Source organism: Leptinotarsa decemlineata, unplaced genomic scaffold, assembly GCF_025532065.1.
Source record: "Leptinotarsa decemlineata unplaced genomic scaffold, Ldec_3_MD MMD2_tig00026328_RagTag_RagTag, whole genome shotgun sequence".
Taxonomy (NCBI): domain Eukaryota; kingdom Metazoa; phylum Arthropoda; class Insecta; order Coleoptera; family Chrysomelidae; genus Leptinotarsa; species Leptinotarsa decemlineata.
This window is the reverse complement of record NW_027412688.1, coordinates 20,304,614-20,328,006: the sequence shown is the minus strand read 5'-3', so window position 1 is coordinate 20,328,006 and position 23,393 is coordinate 20,304,614. Positions and strand designations below refer to the sequence as shown.

At 34.3% G+C, this 23,393-nt stretch overlaps 1 protein-coding gene across 1 annotated transcript in view; it reads left to right on the top strand.

Annotated features, from left to right (window-relative positions):
• Positions 1-18,650, top strand: part of LOC111518166 (L-2-hydroxyglutarate dehydrogenase, mitochondrial) — a 28,266-nt gene extending 9,616 nt beyond the window's left edge. The window contains exons 3-6 of the mRNA XM_023174527.2: positions 5,080-5,420; positions 6,527-6,864; positions 11,843-12,063; positions 18,330-18,650. Coding sequence (XP_023030295.2) covers positions 5,080-5,420; positions 6,527-6,864; positions 11,843-12,063; positions 18,330-18,508 — 1,079 coding nt within the window. The 3' untranslated portion in view covers positions 18,509-18,650. The remainder of the gene's footprint in view (positions 1-5,079; positions 5,421-6,526; positions 6,865-11,842; positions 12,064-18,329) is intronic.
• The last annotated feature ends 4,743 nt before the right edge of the window (positions 18,651-23,393 follow it).

Below are 23,393 nucleotides of genomic sequence, written 5' to 3'. Positions count from 1 at the left end.
GTCAGTGCCTACGAAGACAATTTGGAGAACAACCGAGACAATTTGGAGAACCACCGACGAATTAGTGCAGTTCGCTGAACCGCTAAAAACAGATGTGGCTACTGTTATTGATAGTAAGAAACAAGAAATTCTGGAACTGCATGTTTCTCAAACGTAGAAATTGCCTTTCGTATTTACTTGTCTCTCATGATCACTAACTGCAGTGGCGAACGTTCTTTTTCAACGTTAAATTGAAACACGATGGGCCAAGAACGTCCTAATCATATCACTTTGATGAATATATAACATGATTCGCCCAAAGAAGTCGATATATGAAAGTGTCATCTCTGAATTTACTCATATTCAATCCAGAAAAGTTTATTTGTAATAGTTTTGTTTTATATAATACCTTTGAGAACCTATAGCAAGGGCCCCTTGACATAATTTGCTACAGACCCCTGGCCTAACCCGACACTGCCTACGATGCTAGAATTTGACTTTGGTTTATTATTATTATTATTAGTGGCTTAGTTTCTCTCAATTGGATTACCTAACCTTATTTGTGTACCTTTAAGGAAATGGCAGCCATATTTTATCAATGTTCATTGCCTTTTTTTTCTATTGAAATTACTATTATAGAAATTTTGAGTTTTACTGTATGTTCGAATGACATGATGTGATTATTCATTACTTAGAGCCGTTTTTGATCCGTTTTACACCAACTCCCAATAATCTTTCTTATGGCTTCTTCTGAATACATCCATGATCGAATCCTTCTTACAGTCCATGGTTACGGCACGTCTTTTTGCTGCTGGGAAGTTCTACCAAGTTTTTGGAAAATACGTCTCAGGTACTCATTGCGTTTTACCTCCCATCTCTGCATGACACCATTCCAGTACCATTACTAAAGATTCCCTGTTGAGAGTTTGTCATATTATTCTAAAGCAAATTCAAATCCAAGATAGAGTGGATGTACACATTGAAATGCCCTACTCAAGTGATATTGAAAATCCCCAAGAATTGGCCAGGGTCGTATTCAGAACCAACATCTTGTTGATCGCAAATGCTATATCATACTTAGGGAAACTTTTTTATAATAACGAGTGAAATGCACAAGTTTTGCAGTTTAACAAGAAAAATGCAGATGATATGTTCAATATAAAAAGATTTTCATTGGATTTTTCACAGCGCACTCAAGCATTATATGAAAAGAGACGTAATTATTATTCTTTATTGATAATTTTTATTTTATGTAAAATCAAAAGGAATGTTAATCAAAATTATTCAACGGGATGAATTTGTCTCTTCATCACTAGTGTCATCCTCACCAATCTGAATTATCAGTGGCTCGATTTGTGCCTCTGTTATGTTATCAAGCTTCCACATCTTTGTCTCGACTTCCGATATCACATGCCGAACACACTTCTCCCATTTCTCCGCTGTGACTCTTTTCAAAGCCTCATCAAAAAGTACTTTGAGATCTGCAAATTTGAACGTGGTGTTATGCTGAGCAACAAAATTCTTCACATCCGCCCATATTAGCTCGATGGGATTGAGTTCGCAGTGGTATGGAGGCAGGCGAAGGACAATTTTGTTTTGGCCTGCTCCATCTCATCGACTATATATTTTTGGTATTCAAGCTTGCGCTACTTGACAATTTTTAGTAGCTGTACTCTTAGCATTGAGTCTTCAAAGCTAATATTCTTTGATCGCAGCCAATTTTGGATTTCAACCTTCTTTGAAGACGTTGTCGGAATCTTCTCTAACCGTCGCGAATGATAAGGTGCGTTGTCCATTACAGTCACAGCATTATCCTCCAGATGGGGTAGAACTTTGGAAAACCACTGTTCGAAAGATTCACCGTTCATTTCTTCGTGATAATCTCCAGTTTTCTTCGACTCGAAACACCACAGCCCTTTTCCTTTACAAGAAATTATGAAGAGGTATATAAGTAAATAAAACAAATACGAGGGTTACTTTTTATATATTGAGATTGAGGCAGGTCTAGTATAAATATAAGTTTACCTGATGGATTTGTTAATCCGGTGGATAGTCCATCTAGAAAGGCCCTCCTAGATGAGGTCACAGTTTCATCGACCCATACTTTAGGGGTAGTATGACCAGCATTAACCCAGGTTTCATCCATATAATAAATTGTTCCCTGTTGTTCCCTATAATATTTAATTTTGGTCAAATACTCTCTCCTCCATAACACAATTTCCTCTCTATCCAATAATAAACTATTGCGCCCTCGTTTTTTCCATACAAAATTCTAATGGTTCGATACTTTATGGAATGTTGACCGCTTAAAACTTGGCAATAAAACATCTTCATTCATTTCTGTGAGTACTTTGTCTATCGTGGGTATTTCATTTCTGAAAAAGTACTCATGCACTTTCCTCCTAATTGCATGTTTATCAGCGTCATCTATTGATTTTATAATGGTTTGACTATTCTGATTTGTATTCGGTTTGGAAAATTTATGATTTTGTTTATATTCACGTAAAACATTGTAAATCGAAGCGCAACACACTACAATTTTATCGGAAACTTTCGATACGACTTCGTCAACAGTCGATGTCTCATTTTCTTCCATCTCTTTCTTGAACACATTTAAAATCACTTCTTCCATCTCAACACTCAAATGTCTTTTTTTGGATCGTTTCCTGGCTGGACTCAGAGGATAGCTCACAGTGTCATCAGCAGTGTCTGTACTGGACATCTTGGAAAACAATTTTAAACAATATACTGTAACGCACGCCACACAAACACGTAAACGACTGATTACAACCCTGTGCTGGTACCGAACTCGTACCACAAAGGCGAATTCACCAATGAACGCTGTTCTTTCCATCTGCCATTGGTCGATCACGTGAACATCACGCTTCGGTTTTGTTTTGTTTTAATATAATATCTTGGATTTGGATAGACTTTAGTATGGAACGCCGTTTTACTTTTTATTGCCACAAATATTCATTCCTCATTTTATTCAACTAACAATGTATTTGTTTGAATTTAATTGATTCATGCATTTGTTCGACACATTAAAAACGATTGTTCCCAAAATTTGTTCTGTTTTAAATGACACTTGATTTAAAATTTTACATGAAATAATTGGTTTGATGAAAAGTTGCGAACAGTTATAATATAGATTCATTGTTTGAAATTTTTGGAAGTAAATGTTTGTCATATATACTTTTTTTGTAACTATCGAATGATTTACTACAATTTTTGTGAAACATGAATAAAATGGTTTGTTGATAATTGTAGTTACATGAATTAAAACGATTGTTGATAATTTTAATTCGGCGCTAGCGTCGAACGGATTCTTGCAGAAGCTGAATTTTTAAATCTGGCAACATGATAGTTTAGTGATAGTAACACAATATTCCGTCCGACCGCAGCGCCGAATAAAAATTATTAACAATCAATTTAATTCATGTATCACCTAAAAGCAATAATCAAAACAATTCATTTTTACAAAATACCGATAGAAAGTAAAACGGCGTGTCACGCCGTTTTGCTTTTTATTAATATTCATTTGAAATGAGCTTAATTATTTTGTTTGTCGAATTTCAGTGATACATGAATTAAATTGATTGTTGATAATTTTTATTCGGCGCTGTCGTCGGGCGTATTTTTATGGAAATACTCAACTGTATATATGTATGGCGTTGGTCATAGTACGGTAATAATCCGTTAGACCGCAGCGACGAATAAAAATTATCAATAATCAATTTAATTCATGTATCACCTAAATGCAACAGTCAAAACAATTCATTTTTCACAAAATACCAATAGAAAGTAAACGGGCGTGCCACGCCGTTTTACTTTTTATTAATATTCCTTTGGAATGATCTCAATTATTTTGTTTGTTGAATTTCAGTGATACATGAATTAAATTGATTGTTGATAATTTTTATTCGGCGCCACGGTTGAACGGCGTGTTGTCGTACTATAAATGAACTAGCATGTTGCCATATGTAACAAGTTCTTGATAAATCCGCTCGATACCAGCGCCGAATTAAAATTATCAACAATCGTTTTAAATGTATCTTTCAAGTACAACAGACTTTTTAAATCATCAAAAAATTTAATTTTTTGTCAGAAATTAGCTTTTTAAAAAGACTGATGAAATAAAATGATACTTGCTTGAGAATGTTTTGCACAAAAGTTGTAACCAAATTTTAAATTGAATGCAATAAAGTGAATGTTGCAAATATTGAACACTTTCAATAAAATTGAAATAAAACAATCTTTATTATTCATAGAAAAATATTTAGTATGGAAAGTTAATTTGCTATATTTTCAGACAAACGAAAGTCTATTTTTATTACCAACAATGTCTCATGGAAAAACTTTGACAGTCATTCAAATATATTCATTGAAATTTTATTCCCAAACTTACTTTTAGACAGTGAATTTAAAGTTTCATTGTAATTCAACAGTCATATAAATAACTAACATTTAATTGAAAGGTCAAAATTATATGCGGAATTGAAACGTTTGTTGAATTTACTCGAATAATACATTCCATTGATTGTTGAATTAAAATGTTGGTTTATTGCTGAGTTGAACTATATGTATATAGATTATTTTTCAGCATAATATATAATAAATTGGCGTTCCATTTTCCAATACTCTGAAACAATATTTTTCTTCGGAATCAATAAAAGCTTCAAGTTATTTCATTACTCTTTTTTATTCAAATAACAATTTTATTCATGTAACATTTTAAATCAAGTGTCATTTAAAATAGAACAAATTTTGCGAACAATCGTTTTTAATGTGTCGAACAAATGCATGAGTCAATTAAATTCAAACAAATAAATTGTTAGTTGAATAAATTGAGGAATGAATATTTGTGACAATGAAAAGTAAAACGGCGTTCCATACTTTAGGTATAATTGCTAGATATTGTTAAGTCAATTTATTACAGATTTACTATATCGATCGATGTGAACTAATATGAAGGAGAACAAACATTTATACTCGCATTGTTTTGTACTGGTTATTATATGTATATTGAGACAGAACGTCTTTTGAATTATTGTTTTTGCATATGAAAAAGCATCATCTGTATTTTATAAAAAATTTCAGGATCCCTGAAGGCAAAACTATGTCTGGAAGGTCTTCATTTGACCTACGAATACTGTGATAAAAAGAAAATTCCCTACAAGAAGGTGGGAAAACTGATTATAGCAACTAGTCCTCTACAAGTGCAGCGGTTACATGAACTACAAGAAAGGGGCATTCAAAACGGTGTGCCAGATCTGAAATTATTGAAAGGAGAAGCAGCTATCAAGGAGAAAGAACCCCATTGCACTGGTCTAGAGGCTTTGTGGTCGCCCCATACTGGCATCGTTGACTGGGCCCTCGTGACAAAGCAGTATGGAAAAGATTTCGAAGAAAAAGGTGGCGACATCCATGTAAATTTTGAGGTTAGGGAATTATTCGTTTTTAAATTTGTTTGTGAATATAATAAAGTTGAAACCCAAGGAAATGCAATCGTAAATTATGACCATTTCTTCTTTTGTACTCTTCTCACAATCATTTTTTCAAGATATATATATCGGTATAATGTAAACCACAACTATACCATATCAATCAACTAGTTAGGAACACGTTGCAACTATAATTGAAAATATCGAAAATACTCAACGCTATTTCGTTGAAGTCAATGAGAAAAACAAAAAACTTCATCACAATTCTGCCAGCACTACTGTGGTTCAGGAATGAAAATAAAAATTGATCATCTCCCATTTTCTTCGATATTTCTAGAACCGTTTTTCATTTAGAAAAGTACTTCGGAATTAGTTTTATTTCACAATAAATCTATTAGAAATTCCTTTTTTATTTTTTTTACAAATTCACTACTTTAGGATACATTTGAAAAAACACTTATTAAAAACAGTAAACAGTGAATTGACAATTATCCTTATGAGGCAATAGTTTAAGAAATATTCGTGTTTTTATATTCTCAATATTCAGTAATGATTTGTATCATATTCTTGTTCAAACTCAAGTTGAAACTACTATTAGGTCTACCTATGATCGTAATATTCCCATCGTTGGTAACCAATAGTAATAATTTGACCTAGAAATGTATAATATCTAACGTCTCCGTGTTAGGAATCACACGTTAAAAGGTGAGATCTCGTTAGTCCTCAGCTCGCACAAGTTTCTCAACTTCTGAGAGTTGTCGTTCGTATGGGGGCGACAGCTGATTAACGGAAAAACAGATTTTAAAGAAGAATTGAAGAATTCGAAATTCTTCAATTGTAATGCTCCAATGAGAAGCTGGTTTATTTGAAATGGATTAACTAGAAAACTAGTTAATCGATTTTAAATATCATTTCACCTAGAGAAAGCGACATTATCAGCGAGTAGCATGGGTTGTATTTTATTTAAAAAAAAGTCAATAATTTCTACTGCAATAAAGTAACTTAAGGTAACAACAATTTGGCTATGAAAGTCATCATTTGGCGTAAGTCGGTGATGTATTATTAGTAAAGGTGTTTATTAATATAGTTTTTTCAAAATGCAGGTGAATGGGTTTAAGAAATCGGACGATGCAGATCATCCTGTTCTAGTAACTTCAAAATCAGGACAAACAATTCGAAGTAAATACATTTTGACATGTGGCGGACTGCATTCCGACAAATTAGCGGAATTATCTGGATGCCCGCGAACTCCGAGGATCGTTCCATTCAGAGGGGAATTTTTGTTGCTGAAACCTGAAAAATCTAAACTGATTAACGGAAATATTTACCCGGTTCCAGATCCGAGATTACCTTTTGTAGGTGTTCACTTCACACCTCGTATGGACGGTAGTGTATGGCTTGGACCGAACGCAGTATTAGCTTTTCAGCGAGAAGGATACAGGCAAGTAATATTAGAATCATAGATGACGTTGATATTCAGTGTCTATATTACATGTTGCATCATAAAATCCTGAGGAAATAATTTCATCACGATCTTTTCCAAACTAATAAAAAGCAATAGAACTAAAACACTTTTGTCGATTAGCGTTCAGTCAACCAACTTAACATCTGACTGTCTGACAAGTTAACTATCTGACAGCATTCGTAGTTCACAACCGCGGATTGTACAAATTCTGTAGAATGCCAATAGGGCTGCATAATACTCCTGCTATGTGGCAATGCTTCACAAACGGAGTAATGGTGGTAAAGTACGAAAAATTTGTTTTAGATTATCTTGATGATATCGTTCGTTCCCCTACTGAACTGTGAAAAGTATCGTTGTTGCAAGTCGGAGTTGCGGTATCTTGAGTACAGAATTGGAGGATTAATGGTATATCGAGCTAAGGTGGAAGTCATTTTACAGATTTCAATACTTAGAAACGCGGGCGATGTAGGTGACTGATTGGATTGGTTTCATGGTACTGCCGATTCGTATCAAATCGTTCATTCTCAACAGATCATATTCACGTGGAATTCCGGCAAACAACATACCTGGATTTTTTTAAATATATCACGATACAAGCAGATGCGTCAGATGCCTTTGCACTCGGTGCTATACATGTTCAACAGTACGAGAGCAGCGAGAAAGTAGTCAATTACCTCAACCGCTCACTGTCGAAGGCTGAGAGGAAGTAGCACCACCAAAAAGGAATATCTTACTATGTTTTTTGTTGTTTGAAAATTTATACTGGTAATCAAAAAACCTCATTGTGAGGTCGAAACGAAGCCTCAAGTAGTAGAACTACATTAGGGGCGCAGTGAGCAGAATCGCTAGGTCGGTCATACACGAAAAAAGTATATTCTGGTTATCTGAAAGTTAACTCACCCATGTGAAATTTGGGTTTCTTTTTCTTGGACTCTGTGAAGTACTAACTTCACATCAAATTTTTTATCTTGGATTATTAGGCTATGTCCGAAAGAAAACATGAATTCGGCCTTTTGCACGAAGAAAAGGTCTTAAGTAGATTTTTCTTAGGATTTTGAGAGTTCACAGCTTTTGTTTTTCTTTTCTAGGAGGTTACGAAGGTGGAGTTTTGAAAGAAAACTCGACTTTGTGAATAAAATATTATATTGAATAATAAAAAAAATAAAAACTGAGGAACAACAAAACAACAGAAAAATGTAATAATAAGAAACAGTGGATGATAAACAAACCGAAGGAAAACAAACTAAATTTCTGGTATGCAAGACACTAAACAATTTAAAAAAAACTAAACCGTGTACTGAAGGTACTACTAGTTTGTACGTCCTACCGTCAACATATATTTTTGCGTGCCTTCGCCGACTATGCTATCGTATACGGAGAGTGATTGTAATACTCAGCTCGACCAGCCTTTGACATTTTAATACTGGCTTGAGACTTTAAAAGAATCAAAACACACGAAAAACATTTGCGCCACTCTGTATACTACTTTTTGGCTAACTCCTCCCCAAAATTCATACAAATGTTATTCAGACAAGTACATAAAATCTCACCAACGACTATTTTCCAAATTTTTCCTCGGCTAATCCAAAGGTTTCGATCTCGAGTGGACATAGTAATCCGTTATTGATTGTCGTGGAAAAACCTCACTTCACGGAGAGAATTCACTCGCTTTACCGGCCACGGTAGACAAAATTATTATTCCGAAATTTCACTATAAATCCGCCAGATATATGCTCATAAGCTCAGATTAACACTTCTTTATTTCCCTAATAAACCCCTATAAATCGCGCTTCTTCTCAAATATTTAAAACATTACTCATTATCGCTCAAATAAGATGCTCGACCGCGCGTTCTTTCCGCTCTATCCCCTCGCTCCCCTACGCTTAAAGACCTCCGTCCACGACTTTTTTTTTCCCACTGCCTCTTTCGCCGGCCACTTTTTCAAGATCCGTTTCCCTGATCCAAAATCTTCGTCACCTCCCTCGACCAATTCCGGGAGGCTCTCTTTCTCTCGGGGTCAACTTCAATTAGTCGAGACCATGATTAATTAACCCATAACCCCGCCTTTTTTTTAATGGACGCTAAGCTCGGTTTCAAGTCTCAGATTTCCGACTTCCCACGAAATTGTTCACTCAGCAAAACTTCGAAAGCCTTTTGTTTAGATTACTGTCGCCACTCTTCAAGTCTGACCTAGGCTGTTTATCTTATCCAAGATTTCCGTCTAGCGGTCCCGTATTTGAAATAATAATATATGACCCACAAGTGTTCTTACATAAACATTTTCTCCTTCCCGCTAGTTAGCCGATAAATTTGAAACTGTTATTTCCTTCATGACTGAAATCGTTTTTTTTTTGTTTTTTTTTTCTTAAAGCGATATTTTTTTTTTCGAACGTCGCCGATGAAATTTGTGGATTTCATGCAAATGGTTCTACGTTTTAAAATACTGACATTGCTAGGTATTACATCTACTCTCTCAAAAATTAAAAATATTTTTTATAATTGTCATTATATTGATTTCACAACACAACCAAAAAATATTTTTTGAATGTTTCCTACACTAAATTAGTCAATTTCTACTAATTTTGGGGTGATAAAAACGAAAATAACAATGAAAAATTTTTATTAGCTCTGGTTTTTGAGATACACAGTACTTAATCTTAAAGAGTAGTTATACTATACGTGAAAAGTGAAAGTACATAAAACAATATTGTTATGTTTCTTTTAGAATATTTTAAGTACAAAATTAATAAAAAAAAGCATTATTCTTAGTGTTTTTACAAATAAAAGAAGTTTGTACCACCAAATTTCAATTAAGTCCATCCGATTCATTGTAAGATCGCTGTCGTTTAGCTTGTCTTTTATAAAACACATTTGGAGCATCCCTACACACAGACCAGCAGTAGTCTGCAAGCATTGCTTCATTCCAACGGCCCTGATATCTCTGTTCCATTAAGGCAATGTCTTGATGGAATCTTTCTCCATGTTCGTCACTCACAGCTCCACAGTTTTGTGGGAAGAAATTAAGATGAGAGTGAAGAAAATGAATTTTTAAGGACATGTTGCATCCAAGTTGGTGGTAAGCTTGAAGAAGCTCTTTAACCAATGCTGTGAAGTTATCATCTCTTTTGTTACCTAAAAACCCATGTACAACCCCCTTAAAGGCTTCCCAGGCTCTTTTTTCATTTCCTGTTAAAATCATGTCAAAAGCAGGATCATTTACGATTTCACGGATTTGAGGCCCAATAAAGATGCCTTCCTTGACTTTAGCATCACTCAACCTGGGAAACTTTGCTCTCAAGTACTTAAAAGCTTGTCCTTCCTGGTCCATGGCCTTCACAAAGTTTTTCATTAGTCCCAACTTAATATGTAATGGGCGAAGGAGAACATCCTTAGGATCTACAAGAGGCTCGTAAACTACATTTTTCTCATTAGGGTTTAGGTCTCGTGTAGGGCAGTTCATTTTTTTATAGTGAGATTTTCTATCCCGACTGTCCCACAGACACAAAAAACAACAGTACTTGGTGAACCCTAATTGCATTCCTAGGAGTATAGCAATGACTTTCAGATCACCACAGATGTGCCACTTGTGTTGTTCATATTTGATTGATTGGAGAAGTGTTTTCATATTTATATACGTTTCCTTCATGTGAACTGCATGACCTATAGGAATGGAGGGTAGCTGATTTCCATTATGCAGAAGTACAGCTTTTAAGCTTAGTTTTGAAGAGTCTATAAACAGTCTCCATTCAGATGGAGTGTGATCCAAATTCAAGCAGTCCATCAAACCATTAACATCAGAACAAACTACGAGGTTTTCTTTTTTCTCAAAAAAAGGAAGCAAATCTTTTTGACGCTGTCTGTACTGAGATATTTTCACATCATGTTTTAGAAGATTCCACTGTTGTAGTCTTGACCCTAACAGCTCAGCCTTTTCCCTAGACAAGCGAAGATCTCTTGTAAGGTCACTCAACTCTGCTTGACTAATTCTGTGCGGATCACTAGACCTATCGCTTACCTCAAAATCAGGATCATAGGATGTAGAAGGATGGGTTGTTCCTTCTAAACAGTCTTCATCACCTTCCTCTGAAATTTCATAGTTTTGGGGTGGAGAAGGGACTGGCAAATTGTCTGAGTGTGGTACAGGCCGAAGAGCAGATGGGAGATTAGGGTATTTAACCGTTCCTCTTTTCTTCATAGATAAACCTTGCTTAATGGGAGGAGTTAAGCAGAAATAACAGTCGTCTGTATGATTGGTAGGCTCACGCCAAACCATAGGTACTGCAAAAGCCATTGCCCGGTTTTTATTTTTCAGCCACTCTCGCAATATGACGGAACAAGAACTACAACATATATGAGGAGCCCATGATTTATCTTGGTCCCCAACGTTCACACCAAAATAATGTTCATAGGTTGTCTTAACGATAGGTGTCATTTTACGTTTCTGAGCCTTAAATGTTATTTCACCACATATATAGCAAAAGCTATCGACAGAATTCACACACTTTCGAGGCATTTCAGATCAGCACTTAAATTAATTTAAAAATCAACTTCACACGATAATTTCAATAGCAACCACGTGCGTACAATTGACAAACTCACATAGGTTATGTTTACTACTTAAGAACAGCTGATGAGAGGGGTGTTATGTAAACAAACATGTGTACCAACTGTTGGTGATGAAATATTTCATTTGTTGAAAACTCAATATACATATATATATATATATATATATATATATATATATATATATATATATATATATATATAATATAATGATACTATATCTTGAAAACAAGAGCTAATATATAATTTTTATGGTCACTTTCGGTTTTAACACGTGGAAATACATTAAAATCATCTAATTTCAACCCCGAAACAAAAACTTTGTTTTTTGGCCTTCTCATCATAAGTGTTTTTCAATATGCATGATGACACAATTCCATTTTTATTTCAGATGGACTGACATTAACCCTAAAGAACTTTTGGACGCACTATCATATCCTGGATTTTTAAAAATGGCCTTTAGATTCTCCGGAGCTGGTATTTCAGAAATAACGAAATCATTATGCACCTCAATGCAAATCAAAGAGTTACGGAGCTTTTTTCCCTCGATCACAGTTGAAGACGTCGTACCAGGACCATCTGGAGTGAGAGCCCAAGCATTGGATGAGCAAGGTATATTCATAATCCAGGACTATCAGAGAAAAATTATGGCATAGCCCTCATTTCTTTGTGGAGAACCACGCCCAATAAGTCCGATCAGGTCCTAGAGAAGCATTTTTATTCGATTTCATAGTTTCAAAAAACATTTTCCCTCAATTTGACATTGAATAAAAAAACTGCGTTCTCATCAGGATTTACTAGATGCCATCAGGTCCCAAAAACATCGCATCTACGATCCAATACCAAATAAAGGTGTTTCGATCTGCCATACATCGCATCAGTGATTCTAGGCAGGGTCATATATGCAACATTTAAACCCCTCTGTCCTGAATAGCCCTGAGTAAGGAATGTCATCAAGATTTTTCCTAGAAAAACGTCAACGCGTCAGGAAGCTGGATAGTCTATTGGAAAAAAGTCACTTTCCTAAGTATAATATCTGTACTCTCTATAAATACAGGTGAAACTAGACGGTCTGATAAATATTTCGGGTTCTGTCAATTTTTTTGTAGTTGACTGATTAATATACAGCGTGACTCACGGTCGATGGTAGGTTAGACGTTTCTGGAAAACGCAAAGCATGATTTTTCTGAAAATTTCACCTCTCACATTTCCTTACCTGTTCTATCGACCTAAAATATTTTCAGCATTGCGGCGTTGCCACTTCTATCAAAAAGTCCTAGCAATTATATTTTTTTAAAAGGAACACTACATTTTTGGAATCGCTCTAGTATTTTAATACTTTTTTTTAATAATGTCCTATACCTATCTCCATCTGTTTTCGAGATAAAAAATAAATTGTGCTAAATATGGTCCAAAACATAGCCTTAATTGAAATTAAGTACATCAGTACTCTCAATTCATGAAAAGTAGATATTTTGATGATAGTTTGGACAAACTGGTTATATTCAAATAACTCCAAGAAATCGACTCCATATCATACAGGGCGTGCTAAAATTACTATTATTTCCATTGTGCATAAAAGTAGTCGAAAGTTCATTTTTTCAAATGAAACCCTCTGTATATTACTCAATAAATTGAAAGATGGTGAAAAATGCTTCAAGATGATATACATGTCCCTATACCTTGTGGAAAAATAGTTATTCACGTTTCACCTGCAAGTGTTGAAAGTGGCATTTTATTTTGTGAGTGGGGATTATTGCAAAACGAGCGTCAGCAAGAGGAGAAAACTCACGAGCAAAATAAAATCACTTTTAACAAATGTATCATACAAATTTTTTTGTATAACGTTACTGCTGATAATTAAAAAAATTATAGGGTCCATGGGATTTAAACACACGATCTTTGGATTACAAGGCATATGTTACAACTACATACGCCAACTCACGTTATTTTAAGGAGGATTATTGGTTAGTCATGAAGGACTTTCTACAGTTGGACTGAATACTACTTCGTCATCGTCGGTAACTTCACAGGGATTTAATATTACCAATAGCACGAACTGCATGTGTGAACTTTTCTAAATGATTTTTTGGTAGGTGTTCTGATTGAAGTGTTTCTATCAAAGAGATTTTCAATAACAGTTGTACAAAAAATAATTTTTGAAGAATTTGATTTCTAGGTAGCCGTGGAAATATCATGCTTATGATAGTTTGGTGACTTTTGTAAGTAATTGATAAATGGTTATTGACGGTGTTTCAAAAAATCACCAAAAAGGAATGAAAATATTGATTATTCAAACGAAGTTCTTATGAAATTATTTATTATACACGGACAGTGTGATCAAATCATTGCCAGAACTTGTAGAAAATTCAACCAAATGTATCCTGAATCAACACCAATGAACGAGAGGAAGTTTGTAAGATTACAAAATAATTTCCTTAACTATGGCTCCATGTTGAAAGCGCCTTCAACATTACCAAAACCTGTTACTTCAAATGAGGACAATACTGTTAACGTTTTGGCATATTTTTATGCATATCCAGAAGCTTCCATTAGCAGTGCAGAAAAAGATTTAGGTGTATCACATGCTTCAGTACAACGAATTTTGAAAAATCACGGAATGCATCCGTATAAATTTACCAAAGTTTAAGCTCTAAAAGCAGAAGACTTCGAACGTAGAATGCATTTTTGTGAATCCCTTTTGATTCATACACAGGAAGATCGGGAATTTTTGTCAGAAATAATTTGGAGCGACGAATCAAAATTTATGAGGGATGGTATTTTCAATAGAAGGAATAAACATTTTTGGGCTGATCATAATCCTCATGTTACAAAAGAAATGGGTTTTCAAGAAAAATTTAACCTGAATGTTTTCTGTATTCTGAAGAACAATAAAATAAGTTCTTTTATTTATGAAGGAAGACACACTGAATGCAGAGAGATATCTCCAAATATTAAGGACGACTGTAACCGATTTTCTTGGAAATTTGCCTTTAGAGGAATGAAGGAATTCGTGGTTTCAACTGGACGGAGCGCCAGCTCATTCCACCCAGAAAGTTTCCAGGAAACTTGACGAACTCTTCGACGATCGTTGGTTTAGGCGTTTAGGGCCGTGGGATTGGCCACCGAGATCACCCGATCTCACGCCACTTGACTTTTTTTTATGGGGTGTTTTAAAAGAAAGGGTATACAGTACTCCAGTGCCTACCAAAGAAGAATTGCGACAGCGAATAGTGCGGAGTATTGAAGATCTGGATCCCCAGGATATTGAAAAAGCAACCACAAGCCGCGTACAAAAAAACATTTTAAAGTGTTTAGAATGTAATGGACAACATTTTCAGCATTTATTGTGAAAATGTGATATTTTGTTTACAATTTTGTTATTTTGAATCATCCTATTCTGTTACTGTCGGTACTTTCACATGTTTTAGGCCACAAAATCTTACTTTTCACCTAGAAATGACTGATTTTTGGTACAGTTGTTCCCTGGAAACTTTGAGCCATAGTTAAGGAAATTGTTTTGTAACCTTACAAACTTCCTCTCGTTCATTGGTGTTAATTCAGGATACATTTGGTTGAATTTTTTACACGTTCTGACAATGATTTGATTACTTTGTTCATGTGTATAATAAATAATTCATAAGAACTTCGTTTGAATAATCGATATTTGCATTCATTTTGGAAGATGATTCGAAACACCGTCGATAACTCTTTGTAAATTACTTATAAAAGTAACCGAACTGCTATAAGCTTGATAATTCCACTGCTACCTAAATCCAAATTCTAAAAAAAAATAATGTTTCTAGAAGAAGCGACTTTATTGGGAAAACTTGACGATTTAGGTATAGGGCATATCATCTTGAGGCATTTTTCACCATCTTTCAATTTACCGAGTAATATACAGGAGGATTCATTTGAAAAAATGAACTTTTGACTACTTTTATGCACAATGGAAATAATAGTAATTTTAGCACGCCCTGTATGATATGGAGTCGATTTCTTGGTGTTATTTGAATATTTCGAGTTTGTCCAAACTATCATCAAAATATCAACTTTTCATGAATTGAGAGTACTGATGTACTTAATTTCAATTAAGGCTATGTTTTGGACCATATTTAGCAAAATATATTTTTTATCTCGAAAACAGATAGAGATAGGTATAGGACATTATCGACAAGAAAGTATTAAAATACCAGAGCGACTCCAAAAATGTATTAATATACGGGGTGTTCCATTAAAAAAAATAAAGTTGCTAGGACTTTTTGATGGAAGTGGCAACGCCGCAATGCTGAAAATATTTTAGATCGATAGAACAGGTAAGGAAATGTGAGAGGTGAAATTTTCAGAAAAATGATGCTTTGCGTTTTCCAGAAACGTCTAACCTACCATCGACCGTGAGTCACGCTGTATAGAGTATTGTCCACGTTTCAATTACTCTCGATATGAGCCTTTTCGGAGAGCATGAGAGAAAAAGAGAGCCAACATTGTTATTGACGTACTTCTCACCGACTTTTTCGTTTTCATCACCCTGCCATACAGGTTGCCAACACTTGTTGGAGTTCAAGTCAAGCTTTCGGTTAACCGGAAAGGCAGGAGGATGAACACTGAGAAGTCGAAAATTTACAAAATAAGTTATGAGGACTGTGATGAATAGTATCTGGGTCAAACTTAACTGACGATTTGATTTACTGGGTAACTATAATAGGTACTATAATAATCAGTGTATTTTAGGAATTGAGATACAATAACAAGTCAACTGTTTCACGTGCATAGAATTCTGATACCGTATCGTGACATCACATCGGTATTCACTTGAGCCTCACATTGTTTCTGAAAAGCGAACGCAGACATACTGGAAGACTAATAAAGATCCCATGAAATGCTCTTGAATAATTTCGAGAAAGTCGTAGAATTTGCCGGAGTGTTCGATTGTTGCACAGTATTTTTAGAGGTATACCGAGTTGGCTTCTGACTAAAGGCTGTGAACACAGCAGGGTGGATAGCCTCTTAGTATTATCGATACTATTTTAATCCCTTCTGATTGCATCTTTCCATGCCAAATCAACACACTTCTCTTGGAATTGAAAGGGTATATTTTTAGGAGAGATTAATTTTTGGGAAAGAAAGTTTTTGGCCTTCTACTTCTGAAATATACGAAAAACATTTTCTCTATTTCGTTTGTATTCCAAATATTCGTAATTGAATCAAATCAGATATCATTCATAGGATTTCTACACAATACTCGTATAATTAATGAAATAAGTAAAATTTCACTTACATGGAACCCTGTCATCCTCACTGCTAGACATCCGATGTTTCGTCGTAAGACACTTGCCTTATCGGCTCCTCATTAGCAAATACGCATAACATTATCCGTATTTGCTACTGAAAAGCCAATAAGGAAAGTGTCTTACGGCGAAACATCGGATGTCTAGCACTAAAAATAACAGTGTTCCATGTAAGTAAAATTTCACTTCTTTTATTAGTTATATTGTGTAGAAATTCTGTGAATGATATCGGATTTGGATCCATTGGGAATGTTTGGAATGGAAACGGAATAGAGAAAAGTGTTTTTCGTATAATTTAACGTTAATATAAAAGTCTTTGTTTCGAAAGTATTTTTCTTTCGTATAGTTCAATGATTATATTAAAATAGCTTCCTTTCTTTGAAAGATTCACACATGTTTTGTATCAAGATGGAGAAGTAGAAGGCCAAAAACTCTTTCTCTTCTCAATCTTTAGAAAATCTCAGATTTTGATGAAATTTGGCATGAAAGTACATTTTATATAGACGTATATAGAGGTATTTAAAGTTTCAATTTTCATATCAAACCATTTTTGAGTTATAGCTGCATTAAATTTCTGAATAATTCTTAAAATCGCCCTGCAGAACTTTAGCTGAATTGCAAGTACTCGTCTCCTAATTTAGTTTCAGACTTGAGAGAGTTGTTATTTTTTCTGTTTTTGATGCTTCATGTAATTTGCAACAGTAATACCAAATTGAAATACCAATCGAAACGTCGTGAAGTAACGTGGCTTGGAATCTCTTAACTTTTATATTTTTCATTCAATTATTCTATTTTTCACTTGTATTTTATTTCACTATCATTTCATTTCAGGTTTTTTTTTGCTTAATGTAATTGTTATTTTCAGCTCTTCATTTTTTTAAATTCTTCTTTTTATTAGTTCTTTCAGGGATTTCAAATAATTTTATATATCAGACAATGAAAGTCCGAACTAATGAAATTCAAAAATAATCTAAAATGTGACATGGCCCGATGTTGCCAAGTTGATGGGGAATATAACTCACAGAAAATTTCACGCTGCGTAGTCGTCTCAAATTTCAGATATATTTTTATATACATATACTCCTATTGACGTCACACTTGTTTCTGGCTTGTGCAATTGTCTGTTTGAATTTTCATCATTTTCAACCTTTGTTGTATTGTTGGAAGGTGCTTTCCTTACGCAATAATGAAGTATGAAGAATTATATTGCACCTATTGAAATATCTTCATGTGCACTTATGCAACAAATAGTCTAATACATGTGCAAAAAAACTATAAAAAAATCATGCTATCAGGATACGAAATATTTGATTAATTGTTCAACACATCGCTTCTCAACAAAAAACGATTGATACGACTCTGCTTCATGAAATCCGTTGTTTTTCGTATGAATAATAGTTATCATAGATAAAAAGATTAGTTCTCAGTGAAATATCAAGATAATGAACCCTGATAATCATCTCTAAGGTACCAATGTCCTCGAAAAGTAAAAAATTATTGCTTGAATAAATATATTGTATGATAATTTTGTTATCATTTTCTTATAGCTTATTGAATACCTAACAAACAATAATTGCCTTTGTTTTTTAGGAAATTTAGTTGACGATTTCTACTTCGACATGAACACCAAGAACAATGAAAATCCAATTGGCCACAGAATTCTCCATTGCAGAAACGCTCCAAGTCCAGGAGCTACCAGTTCGTTAGCCATTGCTAAGATGATAGCTGATAAATTGATGACTGAATTCAGACTGAATTATTGCCGCTAAAAATAAGTTTGAAATAATTCGAAAAATACAAGAACTGTATACCACAAGCGATAGAAGCGGCCAGTGGAAATACCCTCTCGTTGATACATTTTTTTATTGGCTTTCGTTTTATCTATATTTACATATAAATATGTTTATGTTATGACATGACTTATTTTCTGGGTTTTCCTTCTGAAAAATAGACATTATTCTGGATCATCCGGTATTAATATTCTTGTTATTTGATGACTGAACTAGACAATCACAAAAATGAGTGTCGAAAATGTCTTATGAAAAATGGAGAAGTTCTCTTCTGTATTTGTAGGTCCTGAATGTGCTAGTAAAAAATCTTCGGTTTTTCTACTGAATCCTTAAAATATGCTAAGATCGTTTTTAGAACGACAATTTACTGCAAAATATTGACATTTATTGATATTACCTACTCATATTATTATATCCCCCAAGAACTACACTACTAGATTATAATAAAAAAATTCACTACTAAATTTCGTACATTCATAGAATACATCAAGTAGTTAAGTAAAAACCCAATTTATTGGAAGAGGTAATATTTTTTAAGTTAACGAACAAATGTAGTATTTTTTAAAATATTCGAGCGATTCAGGTGAAAAATTGATATAAATTACTCCTGGATCAAATTTTTATAATGTATCTAAATCAAGCAATCTTTCAGGTTTGTATTTTTTTTATCGATTCTCTATAATTTATATGAACAATACATTTGAATTTCCTAGAATTCCGAATGTGATGAAAATATATTATGCTGGGCCTCAGATCAAAATAGTATATGTTTGATGCATTATTGCGTTATAAATCATTTCTGATTTTATGTAGAATAAAAAAGAATAAATTCGTTCTCTCAATACCTCTATACATTCAGATCATATCTGAAGATTTCGTTCGACACAAAAATTTAATGTATTTCCTGTTAATAATAATATTGTCCATGGATAAATAAGGAGGTTGGAAATTCAGAATGTTGCCGTGTTTGTACTTACGTAAAATAATGATCAGGACATTATTCTAAAGTCATGGCCTCCCAAAAATCAAGAGAAAATCACCTTCCACCTGTTTTTTTGCACAAAAAAAACGACGAATATGATTTTATTCACCATGTCCATGTTGTAACCTCAATTTTGTTAATTGAATGGTGAACTACCAGAAGACAGTTTTGACAAAGTGCGAAAAAAAGTTTTTTTTCTTGTGTTTTTGGATTTTATATTGAAGCTTTACCACATTCGAAATCTTCTGTCGTAACCTCTAATAGAGTATAAATAAAATTTGTTTTATGAATGGTATTGAAATTCTTTTCAAGGATGTCTTATACTTGTAGGTACTAGTTCTTCATGAAATATCGTTAATGGATGTTTCATGATTTTTAATGACTGCCAACAATACATCTTAATTTATTCATCTTCAATAACCAGTTTTGCATGAGAACTTTTCCACTGAACCTATTTTCAAAAGCCTCTGGTTAATTCGCACAACTGTTGTGTAATGTGATATAATATTTTCCGGGTGTCGGTGATTAAATATTTCAGTAGTCGATCGGTTGGTTTGATTTCCACTATGACTCAGAAAGAGTAATATACCTACTCACAATGCCTCCAACATCAAAAAAGCATTATTATTTTTAATGAAGGAAGACATCAAAGTCAAACAGCTTTGATAATAGGGAAGCTCAAGCGGGGATTTCGGGATTTACTAAAGCGCGGCAGATTAATATTCAGGGGGATACCTTGTACCCGGTTAAGTACCTCAACCAAATATGAGCCCCATATATAAGTCCGCCTGTGAGGGAAAAAGGATCAGATTAGTAAAAAAAATGATCATCAGAAATTCTCGAGCGCGTCAGATTAAGGTAGGATGAGTTAATTTCCTGCTAAAAAGTGTATATTCCAGTAATCTGACAATTTGAGAGTGACGTAAAGAAAGGGGAGGGCAGCAAAGTTGTAAAAAAATAACGTCATTTCGACATTCTCGAGCGACAACGAAAAATATATAATCTGACGATGTCCGCAAGCCGAAATAACAAAAATTTGTCAATGAAGTTTAATGCGTGCATCTTTGTGATGCCTATATTTCCCTCTACGAGTTTATATTCCTCAATTCTCTATTCACTTTTTCTCTATACATTACTCTCTCACTCCGTCCCCACTCTGAATTCTGTTGCCATGACGCCATCACAGGTGATCACAGAGACTCGTTCGTGATGAAGATGATGATTAATTAATCAATTAATTGATGGATGTAGCCGTTACTACATGGTAGGAAATCATAATGAAGAAAAGAAAAATCAAACTTTCTATGTTTTCTACTACTTTTATTGGTAACTAAACTGCAGTTTCGTCCTATAAGGACATTTTCAAACTCATACAATATAAAAGTTTGAAAATGTATACAATATATAAGTTTGAAAATGTATACAATATATAAGTTTGAAAATGTCCTCATAGGACGAAACTTCAGTAACGTTAGTTACAAATAAAAGTGGTAAAAAACATAGAAAGTTTCATTTCTCTTTTCTTCATTATTTAATCAATTGATTATAAAAAAATACATTTTTTTGAGCATTTAAAAAAATTATTTTCTTATAAATACAAGTATTCTACTTAAAAAACATACACTTATTTATTTGCGTGCTATTTCCTGAGCTTTTCAATTAAGTTCAATGAATTAAAAAAATTTAAAAAATATTGTTTTTGTCAGATTAAGTGAATCCCTCTATACACGAAACTTGGAACTCTTTTTCGAACCGGAATGTTGTGCAACTTGTAATGCTCTATGAAGTATACATTTGAGCTGCTTTGCAATATGGCTTACATGTATAGAACTCCTCTAAACATACCCTTACACTGCTAGATAATTTTCGAAAAAGAGCCATCCGCCTAAACTGGAGACCCAAACATCACAAGCAACCTTGATAGCCTGGAACATAAAATGCATCTATAGAAATATTCATTGGAAGTGTTCGACTTGTTAGATCCTGACCAGAGCAGATCCTGACAGCTGCTCATGGCTTCGAGGTTCAACGTAACACATCTCAAACTATACTTTTTAAGAATGTATTCATTTGAATAACGGCTTCCTTAGGACACGAACTTTTTGAGGTGGTATTCCTAAATGTATATAATCTACAGCGATGTGAATCTACTAAAACTTCGGTACAGGTATCACTCCTATAGCGCTGTATTTTTTTTCGGCATTGCTCGTGCATTTTCGTAAAAATAATAAGTTTTTTTTCTAATTATATTTTGCTTTATGAAAATCTACAATTATGCAACGAATTTGAATGAAATCTATGAAATTCATACATAAATTTGAAAAAAATTAATAGGTATTTAAGGAACAAAATGGGGTAGAAAGTTTATTGCAGCTAATAATAGATGACAATATCTTAGTGTGGATGACTCCAGTTAGAAATTTGAGTGTATTCACAAAAAGCATATCTCTGTGAAAGTTTTGTATACAATGAAGAAACGGTGTATTTCAGTCTTGAATAGAATTTGAGATGTCTTTTCGATTGTTATCAAAGGAATTATCAAAAACAAAAAATACTTTCTCGACGCCATTTTTCAAGCTGTACAAGATAGTTTTTACACTTTTTATATGGACTGTAAAAATTAATCACCCATTATAAGATAGCTTTTAATAGTAAATCGACTTTATTCACCATCATTTACAGAAAACAAAATCTACAACTGAAACTGACAAAGAAAGATGATGAATAGGCGGAGTATCAGCTGGAGCACTTTTTAAACTTTTTTGATGACAACTTTAATGATATATCACACATAATCGAAATCTCTTGAATTTTAAAACGTCATTCAAATAAGCACTAAATTGTTTTGGACACGCTGTGTTTGACAATCGCGTATTTGACTATCGCCTTTTAGGTTATGAAAAATGTAATTTTAAAGAAGAATACCATTTATTTCAGAATTGAATAATGGAATTATCCTAATAGTGCAAAACATTGAGTTCTGAGTTCTAAAAAACATGGTCCAGAATACTGAGAATTCTCTTAGACAAGTCAGACATTGTGAGATCTCTGAAAATACAATATGTCTGTTAAATCTGTTTTTTCGGTAACCAGCTGTCGATGTCGACCCCCTACGAACGACAACTATCAAAAGTCGAAACTTGTGCTACCTAAGGACTAACGAGTTCTCACCTTTCAACCTAGTCTTTTACCTTACCTAATCTAACACGGGTTGGACGATGGGAAGTGAAAATTGATCGTCCAGCCCTGCGGTTCGAACCACCGGTTCACAAAGCGATCGATTGAGTGAGAGGAGCAAACCACCCACGTCAACCCAACATATTATTTTCTTACAATACTCAAAAAGGATTGAGGTAGGTTAGGCTAGGTCTAATGTGAGTGGGTCTATTCGACCCTCCACCGCAACCTGCAAGAGTTTATTGTGGCTCACACCTATTCACACTCGGCCAAATAAACCCAGCTTCTTAACGAAGCCGATTAGTTTATATGGTGAGTGGTTTTTTTAGGTCAGATGGTAAGAGTACGGATCTGCCGAACTCTAAGAACCTGATTCGGTCCCCAGCGGGACAAGCACAAAGTATCTGCTCTGCTGTTTCATCATTTTCCAGACAGAGGCGACACATACTGTCTTCCGACAGTCCAGGTCTCTGCATTAGATGATTCAAATTACAGTTACCAGTAAGAAGGCCTGTTAGACATCGTAGTTCATCCCTACTGTAGTCCAACAACTGTTTGGTATCAGGCTTCGAAGGGTGGATAAACGCCTTGGAGTGAGCCAATCCTGGAAGATTCTGCAAGAAGTCCATTAATCTTCTTGCCATCCAATGTGTGTTTGGCAAACCAAAGCGATGCCAATGACAGTTTCTGGTCCGTAGAAGCCGC